The sequence below is a fragment of the Mandrillus leucophaeus genome, unplaced genomic scaffold (genome assembly GCF_000951045.1).
Source record: "Mandrillus leucophaeus isolate KB7577 unplaced genomic scaffold, Mleu.le_1.0 Scaffold1195, whole genome shotgun sequence".
Lineage (NCBI taxonomy): Eukaryota > Metazoa > Chordata > Mammalia > Primates > Cercopithecidae > Mandrillus > Mandrillus leucophaeus.
In genome coordinates this window covers 347,758-366,347 of record NW_012100265.1, presented here as the reverse complement: position 1 = coordinate 366,347, position 18,590 = coordinate 347,758, and the positions used below count along the sequence as shown (strand labels likewise).

The 18,590-nt window shown below is 40.5% G+C and overlaps 1 protein-coding gene across 2 annotated transcripts in view; it reads right to left on the bottom strand.

Moving 5' to 3' along the window:
• Positions 1 to 303: 303 nt before the first annotated feature.
• The window catches only part of SLAMF1 (signaling lymphocytic activation molecule family member 1), a 37,422-nt gene continuing 19,135 nt past the window's right edge, over positions 304 to 18,590 (bottom strand). Inside the window, exons 4-7 of one of the 2 annotated variants that reach the window (XM_011967256.1) lie at positions 14,306 to 14,395; positions 9,661 to 9,734; positions 2,710 to 2,802; positions 304 to 1,007 (exon numbers count right to left, since the gene is read on the bottom strand). In XM_011967256.1, the coding sequence (XP_011822646.1) occupies positions 957 to 1,007; positions 2,710 to 2,802; positions 9,661 to 9,734; positions 14,306 to 14,395 (308 nt within the window). In that variant the 3' untranslated portion in view covers positions 304 to 956. The remainder of the gene's footprint in view (positions 1,008 to 2,709; positions 2,803 to 9,660; positions 9,735 to 14,305; positions 14,396 to 18,590) is intronic. The other variant, XR_001004590.1, reaches the window with a different exon arrangement.

The window sequence follows — 18,590 nt, the reverse complement described above, 5'->3', positions numbered from 1 at the left end:
GACCTTGACCTGCAATACCCCCTTGAAGCCCTGGATATAAAATACGTTCAGAATCTGGTCACAGAGTCTTAGCTGAGGTTCCAGGTTTGTTCAAGGGAATCAACAGAGAACTGGGATTTAAACATCATTTTGAGAAGTGAAAAATCACCATGGGACAAGTTCCTCTTAGTATTCCAAGCTCCTTTGTAACAGCACCATCAAACATTTGCTACTTTTTTCTTTAAAACTGAATGCCATTTGCACAGAAGTGGACTTTTAAGACTCTTACATGGTTTCCAGTCCACTGTTCAAAACTCAGAGATCTCAAAATCGTTCTTTCTGTTTATTGACTGTTTAGCTTCTGGGTTTTGCAAATAAAATAATGATATTCTTAGCTTCTTTTATACAATAATATCAGAGTGTTTTATGTATAATAAGAAATTCACCCTTCAGCCTCTATTCAATCTTTATCCTGAGAGAGAAACTGAGGCACAGAGGCTTGATCAGGTCTGCAGGTTATCATGATCAGCTCCCAGAACAAAGTAAAGACGGCCAAAATGTAAACTTTTCCAGACTTTGTGACTGGTGGTCCACTGTGTGAGATAGGTACTCAGATGTCCTGGCTTTCAGTCTTTGGTGTTTCTTATCCAGTTCCAGCCAAGAGCAAGATGCCCAAAGTCTGAACTCACATTACTATCCATTTCATCTGCCACAACACAAAGATGGAACGCTGTTATCAAGTAACGCTCTGTCCTGCGCCTGCAGCCACGGCAGAGCAAGCTAAATTCTTGGGAAGCCTCACTTCCTTGTTCATTTCACAGATGTATGTGGAAGAAACATCACCAGGCAGTTGATCCAAGAAGGGTACAGATGTGTAGCATGTCTGTCAGAGGAAACCTGGGGCCTGGGGCCAAGTTCAGTGTTCATTTTGTTTTTTCCATTTTCCTTCAGAGAGTCCCTTTGTTGGGTCTTTGGTATCAGCTCTCTGGAAGTGTCACACTAGCATAGACTGTGATGGAATTTGTTTCCTGGGGACAAAGCAGAAGTCTGTGAGTGGAGGGACTGGATACTCACTTCATAGGATGCAAATGAAAACAGCGCTGCTGAGGAAAAGGAAAGGGGCTTAGAGATCACGGCTTGTGCAGGGTCTGTCACAGACAGGGCCTTGTTGGGGCAGCACTTGGGTACCCACACTGCTTCTCCACCTGCAACAAGGGCCACAGCTCCCTTCCAAGCATAAGCATGCCATTATGGGGAGCATGATCTGAGGACCAGCACTCAATGCCCTGTCTCCCCCTTTGCCCTCTCCCCTTCCATCCCTTTGTAAGGCAAACCATTTGTTTTGCTGTTAGGCATGGATCACAATCTGCGGAAGCCAAGAGAGTTGTAAATTATTGAGTTTTTAAAAAGTCTAGCGGGACTCAAAGGGAGAAGAGAAAAGTGGTATTGGTAGGGGAGAGGAAGGGGAGAAGAGGGTTATGCGCAAAGATCTCTCATGTCAAAGAAACAAATAAAAGAGAATGGGAATTTAAGAGGTTTTTCCATAAAGTGTTAACTATAGCATATTGGTTTTGTCCTTAAGTAAATTTCATTAAAAATCTATATATTTTTTGAAGCTTTTGAAGTCAGGTTTATATTTTTACTTCCCTCTTAGATATGACAGTGTACTGAGAATGGATCTCAAGTTGAAGATGGAGTTCATCTTGAAATAGGACACCTGCCCAGGCACTTCTGGGTGGGTGTGTGGGCGGTAAGAGCTTTGAAAAATAAGGTGGATGCAGGCATTTGTGTGACCTTTGTACCTCTATAATCCTGGGCTCTCTTCTGAAACAGCCCAAGTGGACCAAAGCTTTCAGCCCAGAATTTATTTCTGTTCATTCAGCAAAGGAAAGATTCCTGTCACAAGTAAACTTAGTCCCTGCTGATCTTGCGATAGGGTAGAACAGGCAAGTCTCATTTTGAGCTGCACCTCATATTCTCTTCTAGGTTTAACACCTATGCAGAGCTCCACCCCTAAATATTCTGATTAAATGGGGCTGGACAGAGTCTAGGCATGAGCATTTTTACAGCGCTTCCCTGGTGATTCCGCTTTGTAGCTGGAGTTGAGAACTCCTGGACTCCAGCTGCTGTTCCTAAACTTGAGTGTGTATCAGAATTACCTGGGGTGTGGGTTTTTTAATATGTAGGTCCCTGGTTACTCTCCATAGACATTTTCATTTAACAGAATCCTAGATGGAAGGCCCTAGGAATCTTTATTTTTAACAAGTACGCCAGCTGATTCTGATGTGGTCCTTGGACAACTCTCAGAGAAACACTGGCCAGCAGGGAGTGAGCAGTGGCCCCATGTGAGCAGGTGTTGGGGGTTTCATGGAAATGGAAAACCAAGGCCACAGAGACTCTTTTTTGCCTGCATGCTGTGGCCTACCTTCCCCGGTCCAGGACTCATCAATGTGTTTCATTTAATTTGTTTTTGTTTTAGTTTTTAAATTTTTTTTTTTTACTTTTAAGTTCAGTCGTACATGTGCAGGTTTGTTACACAGGTAAACTTGTGTCATGGGGATTTGTCGTACACATTATTTTGTCACGCAGGTATTAAGCCTATTGCCCAATAGCTATTTTTTCCTGATCCTCTCCCTCCTCCCATCTTAAAAAAAAAAAAAAAAAACTTCCTCCTTTTCCCCTCCTCCATATATTCCCCCTCTACAGAGTGTAGGCAGAGAGATGCCTCACCTGGACAGACTCTGGGACAGGCTCTGTGGCAGCAACATATATGGTGGTGCAAGGGTCCTGAGCTGGGAAGGGGTCAAGTTTCTTCTGAAGAGGCTACGAGAGAAGCAAAGAAAGCAGATTAGCTGAACAGAGAGAGCTAGTTCTCATCCATCTCTCTGATGGAGAAGCACAGACTCAAGAAGCCTTGAGGCAGAACATTCCTTTGAGTCATTTGGTTCAACCTCCTTCTCAGGTGGGAATTCTGCCTCAAATTCTCTGGAACTCAATTCCCCAGGCTTTGCTTGGACTCCCCAAGTGGTGTCTTGGAGTGCACAACCTCCCAAGGCAGCCTCATCCATTGTTAATGCTTCCCAGATGTTTTAAATGTCTTCCTCAAAAGAAACTGAAATTGGTGTGGCTCTTACAGGAGCAGCTGGAGGGGACAGAATAGCAACAGCATTTAGTCCATCTCACTCATATCACCGGCTACATGCGGAGTTCTTGCATCCCACACTGCCATTCCTACTCTTCCTCCTCCTCACATATGTCTTCTCATTTGCCTCACAACCACTCTATGTGTTAAATACTGTTACTCACACTTCACCGAGGATGACGCTACAGCTCAGAAAGATCAAATGTTTTCCTAATGTGTACATGCAAGAAGTGTCAAAGCCAGGAGTCCCCTACCTTAAGCTCTTTTAACTTAAGGTACATGTCCTATCACTATTCTTCTTTGGTCACCTCAACTTATAATGACCTATCCTTTACCTAAATTCCTCAGGTATTTAAAGTCTAATTTATACCTTATGGCACTCTATGCTATATTTAAAACATTCTGATATATTTATATGTTGTTTCTCCAGTCTACACATTCCTTGAGAAATAAGCTATATAGTTTTGTATTCCCCACAGAACAGTGTGGGACGCATAACAATAAACCCTTCAGTTGATATTTGTTGATGTTACTTTGAACAAATTAAAATCCACAATACCTGGACAAAGACTTCAAAGTAAATTGAGACCACATCCTTGTAAGATGCGGATGCCATCCCTTATAATAGGGAAGTCATTAATTCAACACTTTTCGGGGACACTGGTTATGGGATAATGCTGCTGTCCACTCTCCCTGGGTATAGAGCCAGACTTGAAACCACACCACTTGTGTTTTGATGCGAGAAAGCTTGGAATTTTGTTATGTGATGGAAGGGTTAAAGAATTAGGAAAGTTTATTGGAGGAAAAAGGGATGGGACATAATGTTTCTCTTCATATATTTGATGAATTGCCATACAGAAAAGGAATTTGATTTGCCTGTAAAGTGTTTCAGGTTTAAACAAAGATTAGGATTTGGGGGAAATACTTTGGTTCAATATAATGAAGATCTTTCTGATAGTAAAAGATGCTCAAATGAGGGATAAATTGCCTTGACAGGCAATGAACTCCTATAGTTTTAAGTGCTTGGGCATGGTCTAAACCAGTGCTGCTGACTTTTATTATGCATATGAATTACTTGGGGATCTTGCTAAAGGGTTGATTCTACTTCAGAAGATCTGGGGCAGGGCCTGATTCTGCATTTCTAATGAAGTCCCAGGTGATGCAAATGCTGCTTGTTCACAAACTATATTTCAGTAAAAAGGAGCTAGGCAACACTTTGGAAGTAATGTTGTAGCAGATAATTCAAGCAGTGATTGGGTGGTTCAAATAGATGACTTTCAAGATCCCATATAATTCTTAAATACATTTTGAAGAAATTTTGAGTTTAAGGAAGAATTTCTTGCAGTAATGAGATAGATTAAAAGGCATGAACAACACATGCAACCTCTGCTGGTCTTCCTGTTTGGGAGAACTTTAGCATGACCTGACCTAGAGGCAGAAGGAAGAAGGCAAATAAACTTACATTTTTAACATTAATTTAGAAGTTTTAGAAAAGACAAAAATATGTAAAAGAAATCACCCATCGTCCTATTAAGACTATGTGTGTGCTTAAATGTTGACTTCAGGATCTTTATCCAGGCATAGGGGATTATTTTAAACATAATTATAATAAGTTAGTACGTTTTTGTATCTTGTCATCTTCTGTTAGGATCACTGATTTGTACATCTTTAGGGAACATCATTTACAAGCAACTCCAGGGGCATTATTTTCTCATAACTTTTGTGAATGGTGGCCCCTGGAATTAATTCTGCGAGATAGTAGCTCTGATAAGTCCTAGAAGAGTTCCTAGCACACAGTAAACATTTGTTAAGTGATTTTCATGTTATTATATTCTTTATAAGATTATTTTATAACCATTCCAAAAAGACTAAAGGCATTGTTAGTTTTTAAATAATTGTCTACATTCTTACAGTATTTATAATGACATAATAAAGACATTGCAAATATGAACAAAGAAAATTGTGAGAATGTGGGTAAGTCTAATTATATATTTTGTATATAAAACAATAATAATTATGTCTTATATGTCTAAAATATATATGAAATTCAAATAATGACAAAACAGCCACATAAATCAAGAGGTGAAATTATTGTGGACTTAACATATTATGCAGGAGAGAAGTAAACATTAGACTTTGGTAAGTCAAAGACATATTTTACAATTTCTAGGGTAGCCACTAAAAAGACAGAAAAAACTTATTCACTAATATGTAGAGGAGAAAATTGAATAATAAAAATATAACTTAAAAAAATTTCCACCAAAGAAACCCCAGTCTCAGATAGCTTTACTAGCCATTTCTACCAAATACTTAAGGGGAGAAATAAGACCAATTCTACCCCCAAATCCCAAAGAACGATAGAAAGGAAATGCACCCTGTAGTGGGTTGAACTGTGGCCCCAAAAGATATGTCCACCCAGAATCTCAAAATGTGACTATTTGAATAAAGGTCTTCACAGATGTCAAGATAAGGATTTCAAAATGAGGTCATCCTGGATTAGAATAGATCCTAAGTCTGACGATGAGTGTCCTTACAAGCGACGGAAAAAAAGAAGACACAGAGAGGGAAGTTATGTGAAGATGAAGGCAAAAATTGCAAATAAACAACTATAAGCCAACAAATGCCACGGATAGCCTGGAGCCACCAGATGCTGGAAAAGGCAGAGGATTTTCTCCTAAAGCCTCCAGAGGGAGTGTGGCCCTGAGGATGTGGCTCCTTATTTTGGACTTCTGATCTCCAGAACTGTTAGAGAATAAATTTCTGTTGTTTTAAGCCACCAAGTTTCTCATAATTTGTTACGGCAGCCCTAGGAAACTAACACATACCCCAACTCATTATGTGAATTAGCATAAATCTTTATATCAAAACCCCACTCGTTAGGCATGACTCCCCAGGTCCCTTCCAGTTCTTAAAGTCTGAATTTTTAACAGGAGAGTGACCAACTTTACCATGATGTGGGTATTAGGTAGAGTAGCTCTTTGTCATTTTGGGATCCATCTGAGGCTTGTGATTAAAGAAGAGCCCAGGAAGAACTCTGTTACTTATTTTTTAAGGATATTTTAAATATTTCTACCTCAACTTGTATCCCAATTAGATATATTCAGAAGAATGCTATATACCAGCCACTGCAGTGCCTTCTTTAAAAAAAAGGCATTACACAAGAGAATTACAGGCCAATTTCACTCAGAAACATAAGTAGAAAACAAAACTCTTCACAAAATAGTAGCAAATAAAATCCAGTAATGCTTGAAAAGGACTAGACTAAATTGGTCTGCAACAAAATTAAGACCTTCTCTTTACCAATAGGTATCTCTGAGAAATTTCAAAGGCAAGCCACAGATAGGTGAAGGTATTTGCTGACATATCTGCCAAAGGGAGCATATCCAAAATATATGAAAAGCATACGCTAGTCCATAGAAGAAAGACTAAACTTCAAAGGAAAATGGGCAAGAGATTAAATGTGCACTTTAAGAAAAAAGTTTAATAGGGCCAATAAACATATGAAAAGTTGCTCAACTTCCTTAATAATTAGAGAGATGTGGAATAAAAGTATAATAAGACACATCCTACAGTAGGACTAAAATTAGCCTGTTAATACCAAGTTTTCATTAGAATGCAGAGCGATTGAGGCCGAGAGCAGGGGCTCATGCCTGTAATCCCAGCACTTTGGGAGGCTGAGGCGGTCAGATCGCCTGAGATCAGGAGTTCCAGACCACCCTGGCCAACATGGTGAAACCCTGTCTCTACTAAAAATACGAAAATGAGCCGGGTGTGGTGGCACGCACCTGTAATCCCAGCGACTTGGGAGGCTGAGACAGGAGAATGGCTTGAACCCAGGAGGCAGAGGTTGCAGTGAGCTAAGATCCTGCCACTGCTGCTCCAGCCTAGGCAACAGAGTGAAACTCTGTTTCAAAAATAAATAAATAAATAAATAAAGCATAGCAATTGAGACTCTCATATGTAGCTGATAGAGAAGTAAATGGATACACCCACTTTGAAAAACAGCTCCGCCTTATCTAGTCAATTTGGAGATATGCATACTCTATGATTCAGTAATTCGACTTTTAGGTATATCTAGGTATATATTCAACAAAAATATTTGCACATATCCACTTAACGGCTTGCATATGACTGTTCACAGCTGCAACTTTCATAATAGCTTCAACCTGGAAATAACCCACATGTCCATCAACAGTCAACTGGATAAATAAACTCTAGTATACTCATACATTTATATTCTATGAAGCAATGAAAAAGCATGCATTATATCTAAATTCAAAGACATGTGTGAATCTCATAAAGATAATATTGAGCAAAATAAATCAGACATGAGAGAAAAAAGAATAAAGAATTCAATTTTTATAAAGGTCGAAGATAAAAAAGGAAAAAGCTAAACTATATTTCTAGAAGTCAGGATAGTGGTTATCTTTGGGGCGGAGAGAGGAAGTAATGATTGGGAAGTGGCACAGGAGGCCTTCAGGAAGTATGGGCAATGTTCTAGTCTTTGATCTGAGTGGTAGTTTTATGGTATTAGAAGACTCAATACTGAGGCCAGGCACAGTGGCTCACATCGGTAATCCCAGCACTTTGGGAGGCTAAGGTGGGCAGATCACTTGAGGTCAGGAGTTTGAGACCAGCCTGGCCAACATGGGGAAACCCCATCTCTACTAAAGATATAAAAATGAGCTGGGTGTGGTGGCAGATGCCTGTAATCTCAGCTGCTCAGGAGGCTGAGGCAGGAGAATTACTTGAACCCAGGAGGCGGAGGTTGCAGTGAGCCCAAATCATACCACCGCACTCCAGCCTGGCCGATAAAGCAAGACTCTGTAAAACAAACAAACACACAAAACAAAACAAAACAAAAAAACAGGCAATACTGAAAAATGTAATTTCTCCTCATACAGATCTGTAGACTCAATACAATTCTAATAAATTTTTTTCTTTTTATGGTACTTAATAAGTTGATTCTAAAATACATATGAAAGTACAAAGGAACAAGAATAGCCAAAAATTTTTGCAGAAAAACAAATTAGGAAGACTTGCTTTATCAAATATTGAGATATGCACTTAAGGGTAATTCAGTGAGCTGACATTAATGTGTTTTGTACTTTTTTGGTCAAAGTTGATCCTGACTGAGGAGTGCATATGCGTGAGTGTGTGTGTGTGAGTGTGTGTGTGTGCGTGTAAAATGGAGGAGAGGACTCAAAGTGTGATTAGAAGCAGTTGGAGGTAGCAGAGGAGGTGCAAGTTAGTCCCCTCAAGTGTTTGCAAAGTAAGACATGCCTGCCCAGCGCTCTCCTAGGTGCTGTAGTGGCTACAAATAGAGTAGAGAACAGACTCCAGTCCTCAAAGACTTTTAGTCTTGCAGGTCAGCTCAGACTCAAATGTAGAACTGGAGGACAGTCCTGAACTGATGAATGCCACTGAATTTTAAATTTTATTTAATTCAAATTAATTTAAATTTAGAAACCTACATGTGGCTAGTGACTACCATATGTCATGCTTCACAGTAAAAAAGAGGGATGCTAGCAGCATAGGATAGAGTAGTGAGGGAAGACACTATGGTAAAGATGAACCTGGTTACCTAAATATGCAGACGAGAGCATGGGGGGAAAGGGTTACTCTTGGGGTTCTCATCTATGTAAACGGAGTTTAGTTGAGGGAAGGATGGAGCTGGGTTGTGTAATAAACCCTCCAGGCCACTAGGGGACAGCAGAAATAAGAACTTTGTCCAGGAGTCCATCTCCTGGTTCTCAGAAGTGCATTTGCTATCTTTTGATGCAATTTTCTAAGGTACTAATCAAAACCGTGTTTACCTTCACATCCTTTACTCAAGAATTTGCCTCTTCCTACACCCCAAATGGCCAGATTCTGGCCTATACAATACCAAGAATTGCCTTCACGTTGAAAAACAACAGTGTCTCTACATCTAACCATGACGCTTTTAGTGTCTCTATCCCTTCCTTCTACCATATCTGCTTCTCAACTTCACCATGTATCCGGTTTTCCATCCTTCACTTCTTAGTCCGATGATCACTCAACAATGCTTTCTTCCATCTCCAATCTATATATCATCTTTCATCTCTTTAACCACACTCTAGCTAGAATTTTGAAGATCCCACCTTCCTTGTCACCTTTGCACTTTGTAAATGCCTAAACTTGGATCAGTACAACATGTCACACAATAGCTTTTCCAAACCTTCTCCTCTCTCCTCAAGCCTGCACTGTTTTCCCTAGAAAAGGAAATAATTGAGTAACATGGAACCCTAGGCTCCTAGAATGCCAGAGCTGGAAAGATACATACATACAGTATTTATTTCCAGCTTCTTCATTTTTTTGCTATGAAGAAACATGACCAGAAAATTATCCAGTGTTACCCATTATTAGTGACCTTTACGAGAACTCTTGTTCTTGACTCCTGTTCCCTACTTTCCTCTGCTCTGGATGGAAAACTGTGAATGTCCAACAAGCAAGGTAGACTGGCCAGGAATCCTATAGGAAAGAGGACAGGTTCATCTCAAACAAAATATAGAACTTACACCTGGTTTCTGGACTTGGGCATAGATTGTAAGGCTTTTTTTTTCCATTGTTGTCTGGTAATGGTCCGTTTTACCTGGTGAAAAGAAACCATAATGGTTATCTCCCTCTGGTCCCCAGCAGGAGCTCCTTACTCAGACCTGTCTGGTCTTTACTGTCCTTTGCATACCCACTTTCCCCAAGGGTACAATAGAAACAAAGCCCTGAGTCCCAACCTGCCTGCACATTTGTCGTATTGTCTTAGGTTAGTTACTTGATCACTCTCGGCCTATCTGTGAAATGGGATTTGAAATACCTGCCTTGTGGGGCTGTTGTGATAATTAAATGAGATATCACTTGTAAAGTGTTTAGAACATTGCTTGATGCATAACAAATGCCCAATATGCATTAGGTGTTTTTCTCATTGGTGTCTCATTCAATTACTTTAATCTCTGTTGTTCAATGTGTATATCTGGTCTCCTAATAGGATTCTAAGTTCTTTGAGGGCAGGGCTAGTTGTTTATACCTGTTTTATATATTCCAGCTGGTAGTATGTTGCTTCACTCGCAGCTTTCTCACCTCCCTATTTCTGGGGGAATTGATGTGTGGGAGGTAAGGGTGGGGGGACATGTAAGAGGGATGTTCCAACTGGGACTGTTTAGAAAATAAAGCAACAATGTCATTCTGTTGCCCAGCCTCTGGAAATTTTGCTCAGGGCCTAGGGTCTCTGGAAATTAATAAGTTGCAGAACATTTTAATTGTTAGCCAATTTTAAAAAGCTTTCTTTTTAAATTATAGGAGTAATTTATTCTCATCATAAAATAAAAATTGCGAAGAAATATATAAAAAGTATAAATCCCTTCCCCCATTAACCAACCCAATTTCATTCCCAGAAGAAACCATATTTCTCAATACCTGTGAAAAGAAGTGGAGAAAAAAGAGAAGAAACCATTTTTAAACATTTGATGTATATCCCTGTAGATCAGCTCTGTGCAACAGAACTTTCTGAGATGATGGAAATGTTCCATATCTGCAATGTCTAATACAGCTTACAGACACGGGGCTATGGAGCACCTTAACTGTGACTAATGCCACTGAATTTTAAATTTTATTTAATTCAAATTAATTTAAATTTAAAAAGCCACATGTGGCGAGTGACTACCATATTAGACAATGCAGTTCTGGATATTTGCTATACTTATATAGGCTTTTTTCTTTTTCACACAAATGGTGTCATTCTGCACACACTTCTCTGTAACTTGATCTTTGCACTTAAAATGTCTTGACGCTAGGCCAGGCGCAGTGGCTCACGCCTGTAATCCCAGCACTTTGGGAGGCCGAGGCGGGCAGATCACGAGGTCAGGAGATCGAGACCATCCTGGCTAACATGGTGAAACCCCGTCTTTACTAAAAATATAAAAAATTAGCCGGGTGTGGTGGCGGGTGCCTGTAGTCCCAGCTACTCGGGAGGCTGAGCCAGGAGAATGGCATGAGCCCGGGAGGTGGAGCTTGCAGTGAGCCAAGATCGCGCCACTGCACTCCAGCCTGGGCAACAGTGAGACTCCGTCTCAAAAAACAAAAACACAAAACGAACAAACAAAAATGTCTTGACACTTTTCATGCTGGCACAGTAGACCTATCTCATTCTTTCTAAAGTTGCACAGTATCCTTTGTATACATCATGCGGCAGTAAGGATGGTGAGAAAGTGGCAGACTGAAGCATGGAGGTTTATTATGGGCAAAGTCCAAGCAGAAGCAATGGAGGCTAGACCCAGAGGAAATCACAGCCTTTAGGATAGACTTATTTTAACACCAGTTAATTTATTCTCTTAAAAAACTGGGCTGGGCACAGTGGCTCATGCCTGTAATCCCAGTACTATGGGAGGCTGAGGTGGGCAGATCACAAGGTCAAGAGTTCAAGACCAGCCTGGCCAACATGGGGAAACCCTGTCTCTACTAAAAATACAAAAATTAGCCAGGCGTGTGGCATGCACCTATAATTCCAGCTACTCAGGAGGCTGACACAGAAGAACTGCTTGAGCCCAGGAGACGGAGGCTGCAGTGAGCCGAGATCATGCCATTGCACTCCAGCCTGAGTGACAAAGCAAGAATCTGTCTCAAAAAAAAAAAAAGAAAAAAAAAAAAGAAAAAAAAAGGGCACGTCTCTGAGGAAATAGCATTTTTAGGAGAGGCACATTTTTCTTTGGAAGGGAAAGGCCCAGTGTGTATGTGGTGAGCATGGTGGAATGTGCTGCGTGAGGGTGTGGGGAGTCTTGGGGAGGAAATGTGGGGCAGCCACTGATGAAGTTCCAGGAATTCAAGGAAAGTCAACATGGGATTTTTTTTGCATGGGTATGAGTACGGTGTGCCTGGTGGTTTCAACTTCACTTTTTGGTCAGAGTTGATTCTGACTGAGGAGTGTGTGTGTGTGTGTGTGTGTGTGTGTAAAATGGAGGGGAGGACTCAAGAAGCAGTTGGAGGTAGCAGAGGAGGTGCACGTTAGTCCTTTCAAGTGTTTGCAAAGTAAGACATGCCTGCCCAGCACTCTCCTAGGTGCTGCAGTGGCTACAAATAGAGTAGAGAACAGACTACAGTCCTCAAAGACTTTCAGTATTGCAGGTCAGCTCAGACTCAAATGTAGAACTGGGAGGACAGTCCTAAATGGTCAGACAGATGGAAGAGGTGAGGTTGATTGTTGCTGCTTAAAAGGATCATTGGACCAAGATAATTTAGTCTCAGATTATTTTCCCCAGTGCAAGAACAGGTTTTTAGGAGTAAACTCAACTCAACTACAAGTCACCAAGGTCTTAGGCTCTAATGAATAAGTCTTGGCCTTAAAATTAGAACATCTACATTGTAGCCATCATAAGCTGAGTGGCATTGAACAAATCACATCATCTCAGTGGGTCTTTTCTCTTACCATAACTGTAACGTGAGGGTGTAGAGTATCTAATATCCTTTTCAGTTCTTACCTGAAGCATAAAGTCTTATGTTACCATGATTTAAAATATTTTAAATCTGTTCTAGGTATTGTTTCCAGATGCTTCTAGTGCAGCCTCTCCTGGTCATAGCACTTAAACATTGCCATTTTAACTCATCTACACTAAGAGATTTGTCTATCTATCTATCTATCTATCTATCTATCTATCTATCTATCTATCTATCTATCTATCACCCATCAATGGGAACCACTGTGTTCAGTGTTTTCCGTGTATTGATACCAATCTTCACCACAATACCATGAAATACTTAATATTACCTCCATTTTGCAGATGAGAAGTTAAGTCATTTGATCACACAGCTTGTCAGTAGCAAAATCTACATCTGAATGTAAGTTTATTTAATGCCTATACCCACATTCTTAATCAATGTATTCTCCTGGACATGAAATTGCCAAAGAGTCCATTGAAAAGCCTTCAGCATCAGGCTGCATTCTGATGATTATATCATTAGAAGCTGCCAATAAAATTTATTTAGCAAGGTTTTGTGAAAGGTACAGCAACTAAATATAAATTTTACCACAAGTTAGAGGCAGAGTTTTGTGTGTTGCTAACTTACGAGGGACAAATGGTAAATGGGGATGTGGTGAGGATGGGTATGTGTGTTGGGAAAGGTAGTAGGGAATTGTGGGATGGGGAGAACTATTTCCTTAGAGCATAACCATGTGATAAGCCAAGTGTAGTTGAGGAAAGAGTATGGCGTAGGATGCCAGCAATTTTGCTAGGTAGGTAATGTGGATAAGTTCAGTTCAGTTTTCTCATCCTGAACATCCAAAAATCTCACTATTTCCTTATAGTACAAGCTAAATGTAATTGCCCTACCCCCAGCCCGATAGGCTGTCAACCTAATTTCTATCTGAATCACGCATCCCTCCTGCCTGGCTAACTCTTAGATGGAGGAAATGAGACACAAGTAGGTCGCTGTGCTATGATCTAGATTTTTTATATAAGCAAAACCAACATCAGAGTGCTGAGGTAAGGGCTTTTCTAAGAAGGTTGCATGTAGATGACATTGATCTACTTGAGAATGAAATCAGTCATCAGCTCAGTGTTCTGAGGACCAAGTTCTATTTTACCATCGGAAGGCAGCCAGGGCATCTGTCCTGGTCTTGGGTCAGGACATTTTGACTCCAGTATTAGTTGGTAGTAGTCAAGGTGGCTGAGGGGAGCACAATGCCCTGAGATATTGAATCATAGGGACATCTGGAAGAGAGGACAGGGGATGGTACTTCTAGGCACTTAAACTGCAGGGGAATAATTGTGCCTTATTGGTTTCATTCTAACCTTGGTGACTTTTTGGATGAGATCCAAGAATTTTCTGAATTCTGTTCCCAGTGAATACTCTTAAACCTCTTGTACATTTCTTCAGCATCCTGTATTTACCTTGACAGCAGTGCTAGTCACACTAAACTGAAATTATATGAATAATGTCTCTCACATTGGAAACCTGTGGCTCTTCTATTTCTCTCCATAGCCTAGTAGAGGGGATCAAGACATGTTGAATTAGACTGAAATAAGCAAGGTCCCAGGATATGTTTATCTACTATTTTTGCAAAGGTGGCCCCATGCAGAAAACCAAAGTGGTGAGATCAAGTCCGAGCCTGTGGGGAGAGGTCCCCTGCTTACCACAGAGAGTGTGATAAGAATCTCTTTATTGCCAGACACCTACCTCTTTTTCTCAACTGTAGTATTACCACCATGATGAGAATCATGATGGCACCCCCTAACAGCCCAGCATACATTGCCCATGGCTTTGTTTCTGGAAAAAAAAAAGAAGTCAAAGAGCAATCTCAAAAGTATTCTGAGCTTAAAAACATCCTACATGAAAGTGGGATAACGGAGCCTCATGTTCTATTTCTGCATTCTCTCCCAAGGGAGATGTTTGTTTTCATGGTTTTAGAGATCAGCTTTAGACCACTGAAAATTTTTGTGTCTGTTTTCTTATTCTAATTTCTTTCACTATACTTTCACATTCTTAATTTCATAAAGATTTTTCTATCCAAATGCTTTATTTTTAACTCAACTACCACATATCTAAAATTAAATTATCTTCATCTCTTCTAAGTCAATCTCTCTGCCCAGTTTCTCCATCTTAAGATTGCTAATGTGTCCTGTATCCATTTTGGGTAAAGAGAACATAATGGTTCCATGTGCCGTCCCTGTGAATTCACACTATTCTCATGAGACACTGGGAGGAAGAAAGATTTACTTATCTATTTTAAAAATAAACATAATAGTGCTATTGCTGTCCTTTCATGAAAATAACTGTGTTGAACCCAGCAGACCTGAACTGAATGGAAAGTATTTAGTCTTTCCTCTAAATCATCTTCATGTTTAAAATTAGCCTGAGAACTAATCATCAAGGCTCAAAATCAGAAAGAAAACTTGTATTGCTTTCTCTCCTTTACCCACTTTATCAAATTCTTTTGAACTAGGAGCAACACTTTGAAAAACAGTGAATGAGAACTATTGCCCCCAGTAAACAAGACATGTAGCTCAATAAGATAATAATGAACAATTATTGAACATTTGCAACAGGCCACATATTTTTAGTGCATCACGTATACTGACATATTTAATCCTCACAATAATCTTACAAGGTAGGTACACTCATTACTCCCATTTTATGGAGAAGGAAAACAGCCTGGAGAACCTCAAGAACTAGAGCTTGATTTAGGAGTAGAAATGTGGCTGAATACTAAAGACAGAATTCTTGGAGAGTCAGAGAGACTTTTGGGCTTGGGAAAAGTTACACCAGGGTAATGAAACAGTGGGGACCAAGCTGAAGCACTAGAGTTCTAAGTAGAATATTCGCACTAAGGTTCTAAATAGAGTAACACCAGATGCTAACATTAATGTATAAGGGAAACTTATGAGGATGATTGTGGAATAAGCCTGCTTGTTGTTGAACCTGTGATGAATTTGTGGGACAGAAATTGAAAGAAAAATCGTTGGGTTCCAAAGGAACAGAATCATGGTGGCCAATAGCCTGAACTTTGTGTTTCATCAGCCTATGGAACTGATTCATGGTGGCCCCAGGCTACACCCCATACTCTCCTTCCTGCTGCACCCTAAGCTGTCCACCATGCCTGCCCAGCCTTGATGCCCAGGCCAATCTTCCTTTCTTTCTGTCACCTTTCCTGACCATCCCAGCTCTTGTTCTTCCCTCTCCCTTGGACTGCTGCAGCACCAGTGGTTTATGTCATGTATCCTAGAACCTGAGTTTTGGCAACATCATCTTTACCATGGAGATCATTTTCAGTGATGTTATTTGGAGCCAGATAGATAGGTTCATATTGTGGGTCTACCACTTGATAGCTCTGTGACTACAGATAAGCTACTCATACCCTCTGTGGCTTCAACTTCCTCATCTGTAAAATGAGCATAACAATAAATTCACAGTGTTGTTCTGAGAAACCCATGCAGTAATGTATGGAAAGTGCCCAGAGCAATGTCTGGAATCCATCATGTGGTCAGTAAGTGTCAAACACAATCAGATGTTTACAGAGTCGACCAAAGATACAGACAGTCTCAATGAATTCATAAAATGCATCCCACAAGATCCAAAGGGGTCTCCAGCCTGATAGCTGACCAGAAGTTGCCTTCTGGGTTTGAAAAGATTCTTTTTCTCGTTGGGCCTTTCATACATCAAGTTAGCCCAAGGAATCTTACTGAACTGACTTTGCAAACACCTTGGTTATAGGTTCTGTCCCCTAAATTAAATGTTTTAATTTTGCCAGATACCAACTTCAACAGTCATATGCTCTGATTAAAAAAAAAGTTAAGGGACAAGCAGAGAGTTCTGAATTTGTATAAAGCATGACATTTGGAGTCATTGTTGATGCTGGAGGAAGGAGTAGCTCCACTCTGAGTGACTTATGGTCACTGAGAACCCTCTGCACAGGAGTGCGTGTGTGTGTGTGTGTGTGTTTGAGAGAGATTGATCCATTCAAGGTTTATGATATTGACACCAGGAACCACTGGAGAAATCACTCTAATACTAGGATAAGAAGGAAAGCCAATAGCCTGAACTTTGTGTTTCATCAGCCTATGGAACTGATTCAGCAAACCATTATAGTAGCACTTACTATTTTGACTAGTTCCTCTTTCTTCTTCTATCATAGATACTTTGGGAACTTCCAATACAACAGTTGATTTGAGAAGAAACACCCCCACCATTTATATCATTTTAAAAGATAATATTTCTCTCCAATTTCACTTGAGATTAAAAAAATAAAACCAACAGACAAAGTAGTACCTCTGAACTGGAAAATAATATGACAAAACTGCATCAGTAATGCCTGGCGAGTCAGCCTCCTGTCCCTCGCGCCTGATGTTGGTTGCTCTGCTGCCCACCAACTCACAGGAACTAACGATGACTGGGCGCGGCACCAAGGCTTCAGGATGAGAACGCCAGCCCTCTCTATCTTTTCTAGGGTCTTAAGAGGATGAAAGCAATCTGCTACCTTTGTCCTATGACAAGCATCTGCCAGTCCATCTAGATCTGAGAGACAAGTTGGCCATGGTCCTGAAAAATATTTTATAAATTCTATTTTTTTTCTAATCTTTGGATACAAATAAAAACAGTAGACTTTTTTAACCTTAAGGGAACTATAATATAGTGCTTATTTCACCCAATGCACTAATTTTATTTTGAGGACACTAAGACTCAGACAGGAGTATCTAGAATCATAGAAAAAGTCAGTAGCAGAGCTGAATAAGATGGGAACTACAGATTTTGTGGTTTGTGCTTTAGCCTCTGGAGATGGGGTCCCCATAAAGAAGGCAGTAGTGATGTGATGTCAAAGCTCTTTTGACTCAAACCTTTTTAGTCAAAAGCCCTCTGAGCAGCCAACCCTTCCTTTATCATCCTCCATCCAGTGCATGCTCATTCCTGGCCCCAGGCTACACCCCATACTCTCCTTCCTGCTGCACCCTAAGCTGTCCACCATGCCTGCCCAGCCTTGATGCCCAGGCCAATCTTCCTTTCTTTCTGTCACCTTTCCTGACCATCCCAGCTCTTGTTCTTCCCTCTCCCTTGGACTGCTGCAGCACCAGTGGTTTATGTCATGTATCCTAGAACCTGAGTTTTGGCAACATCATCTTTACCATGGAGATCATTTTCAGTGATGTTATTTGGAGCCAGATAGATAGGTTCATATTGTGGGTCTACCACTTGATAGCTCTGTGACTACAGATAAGCTACTCATACCCTCTGTGGCTTCAACTTCCTCATCTGTAAAATGAGCATAACAATAAATTCACAGTGTTGTTCTGAGAAACCCATGCAGTAATGTATGGAAAGTGCCCAGAGCAATGTCTGGAATCCATCATGTGGTCAGTAAGTGTCAATTACTTCTGCTAGCCTCAATTCTCCAAATAGTTGCTAGGTTCTAGGAGGCCAGAGAACATCTCTTACACTACTTTAACAGCTCTCTCAGTACTCAGTACATAATAGAGTCTCAGTAAATTCTTGTTGATTGATTGGAAAGACAAGAAAATGAGTTTGATCTCAAGTCCAAAGGAGTCTCTTCACCGGTGTCCAGAGATGATTCAGTCCCATCTGTTCTTTACCTATGACTTAGTTTCCCTATCTGTATAGTAGGCCCAAGTATTTTTACATTTGATGCTCATCCATTTGTTGCTATTTTCTAATTATATTTACATGGAAATCAAATGTCAGAGACTCCATTCTCTTAGGAATTTGGATAAATATGAAAAAAGTGCTACTATTACAGTTTGTTCAGGTCAAGCTGCACGTGATTTCTGTCATTTCTGGAAGTAATTTCCTTGTGGTTCTCTAAGTCTTTGCTCGTATAACTCTGCCAGCTCTACTCTGTGCTTCCTTGGGTGCAAAGTTTAGTCCTTTCGTCGGTGACATGGTTTGGCCATGCCCCCACCCAAATCTCACCTTGAATTGTAATAATCCCCATGTGTCAAGGGTGGGGCCAGGT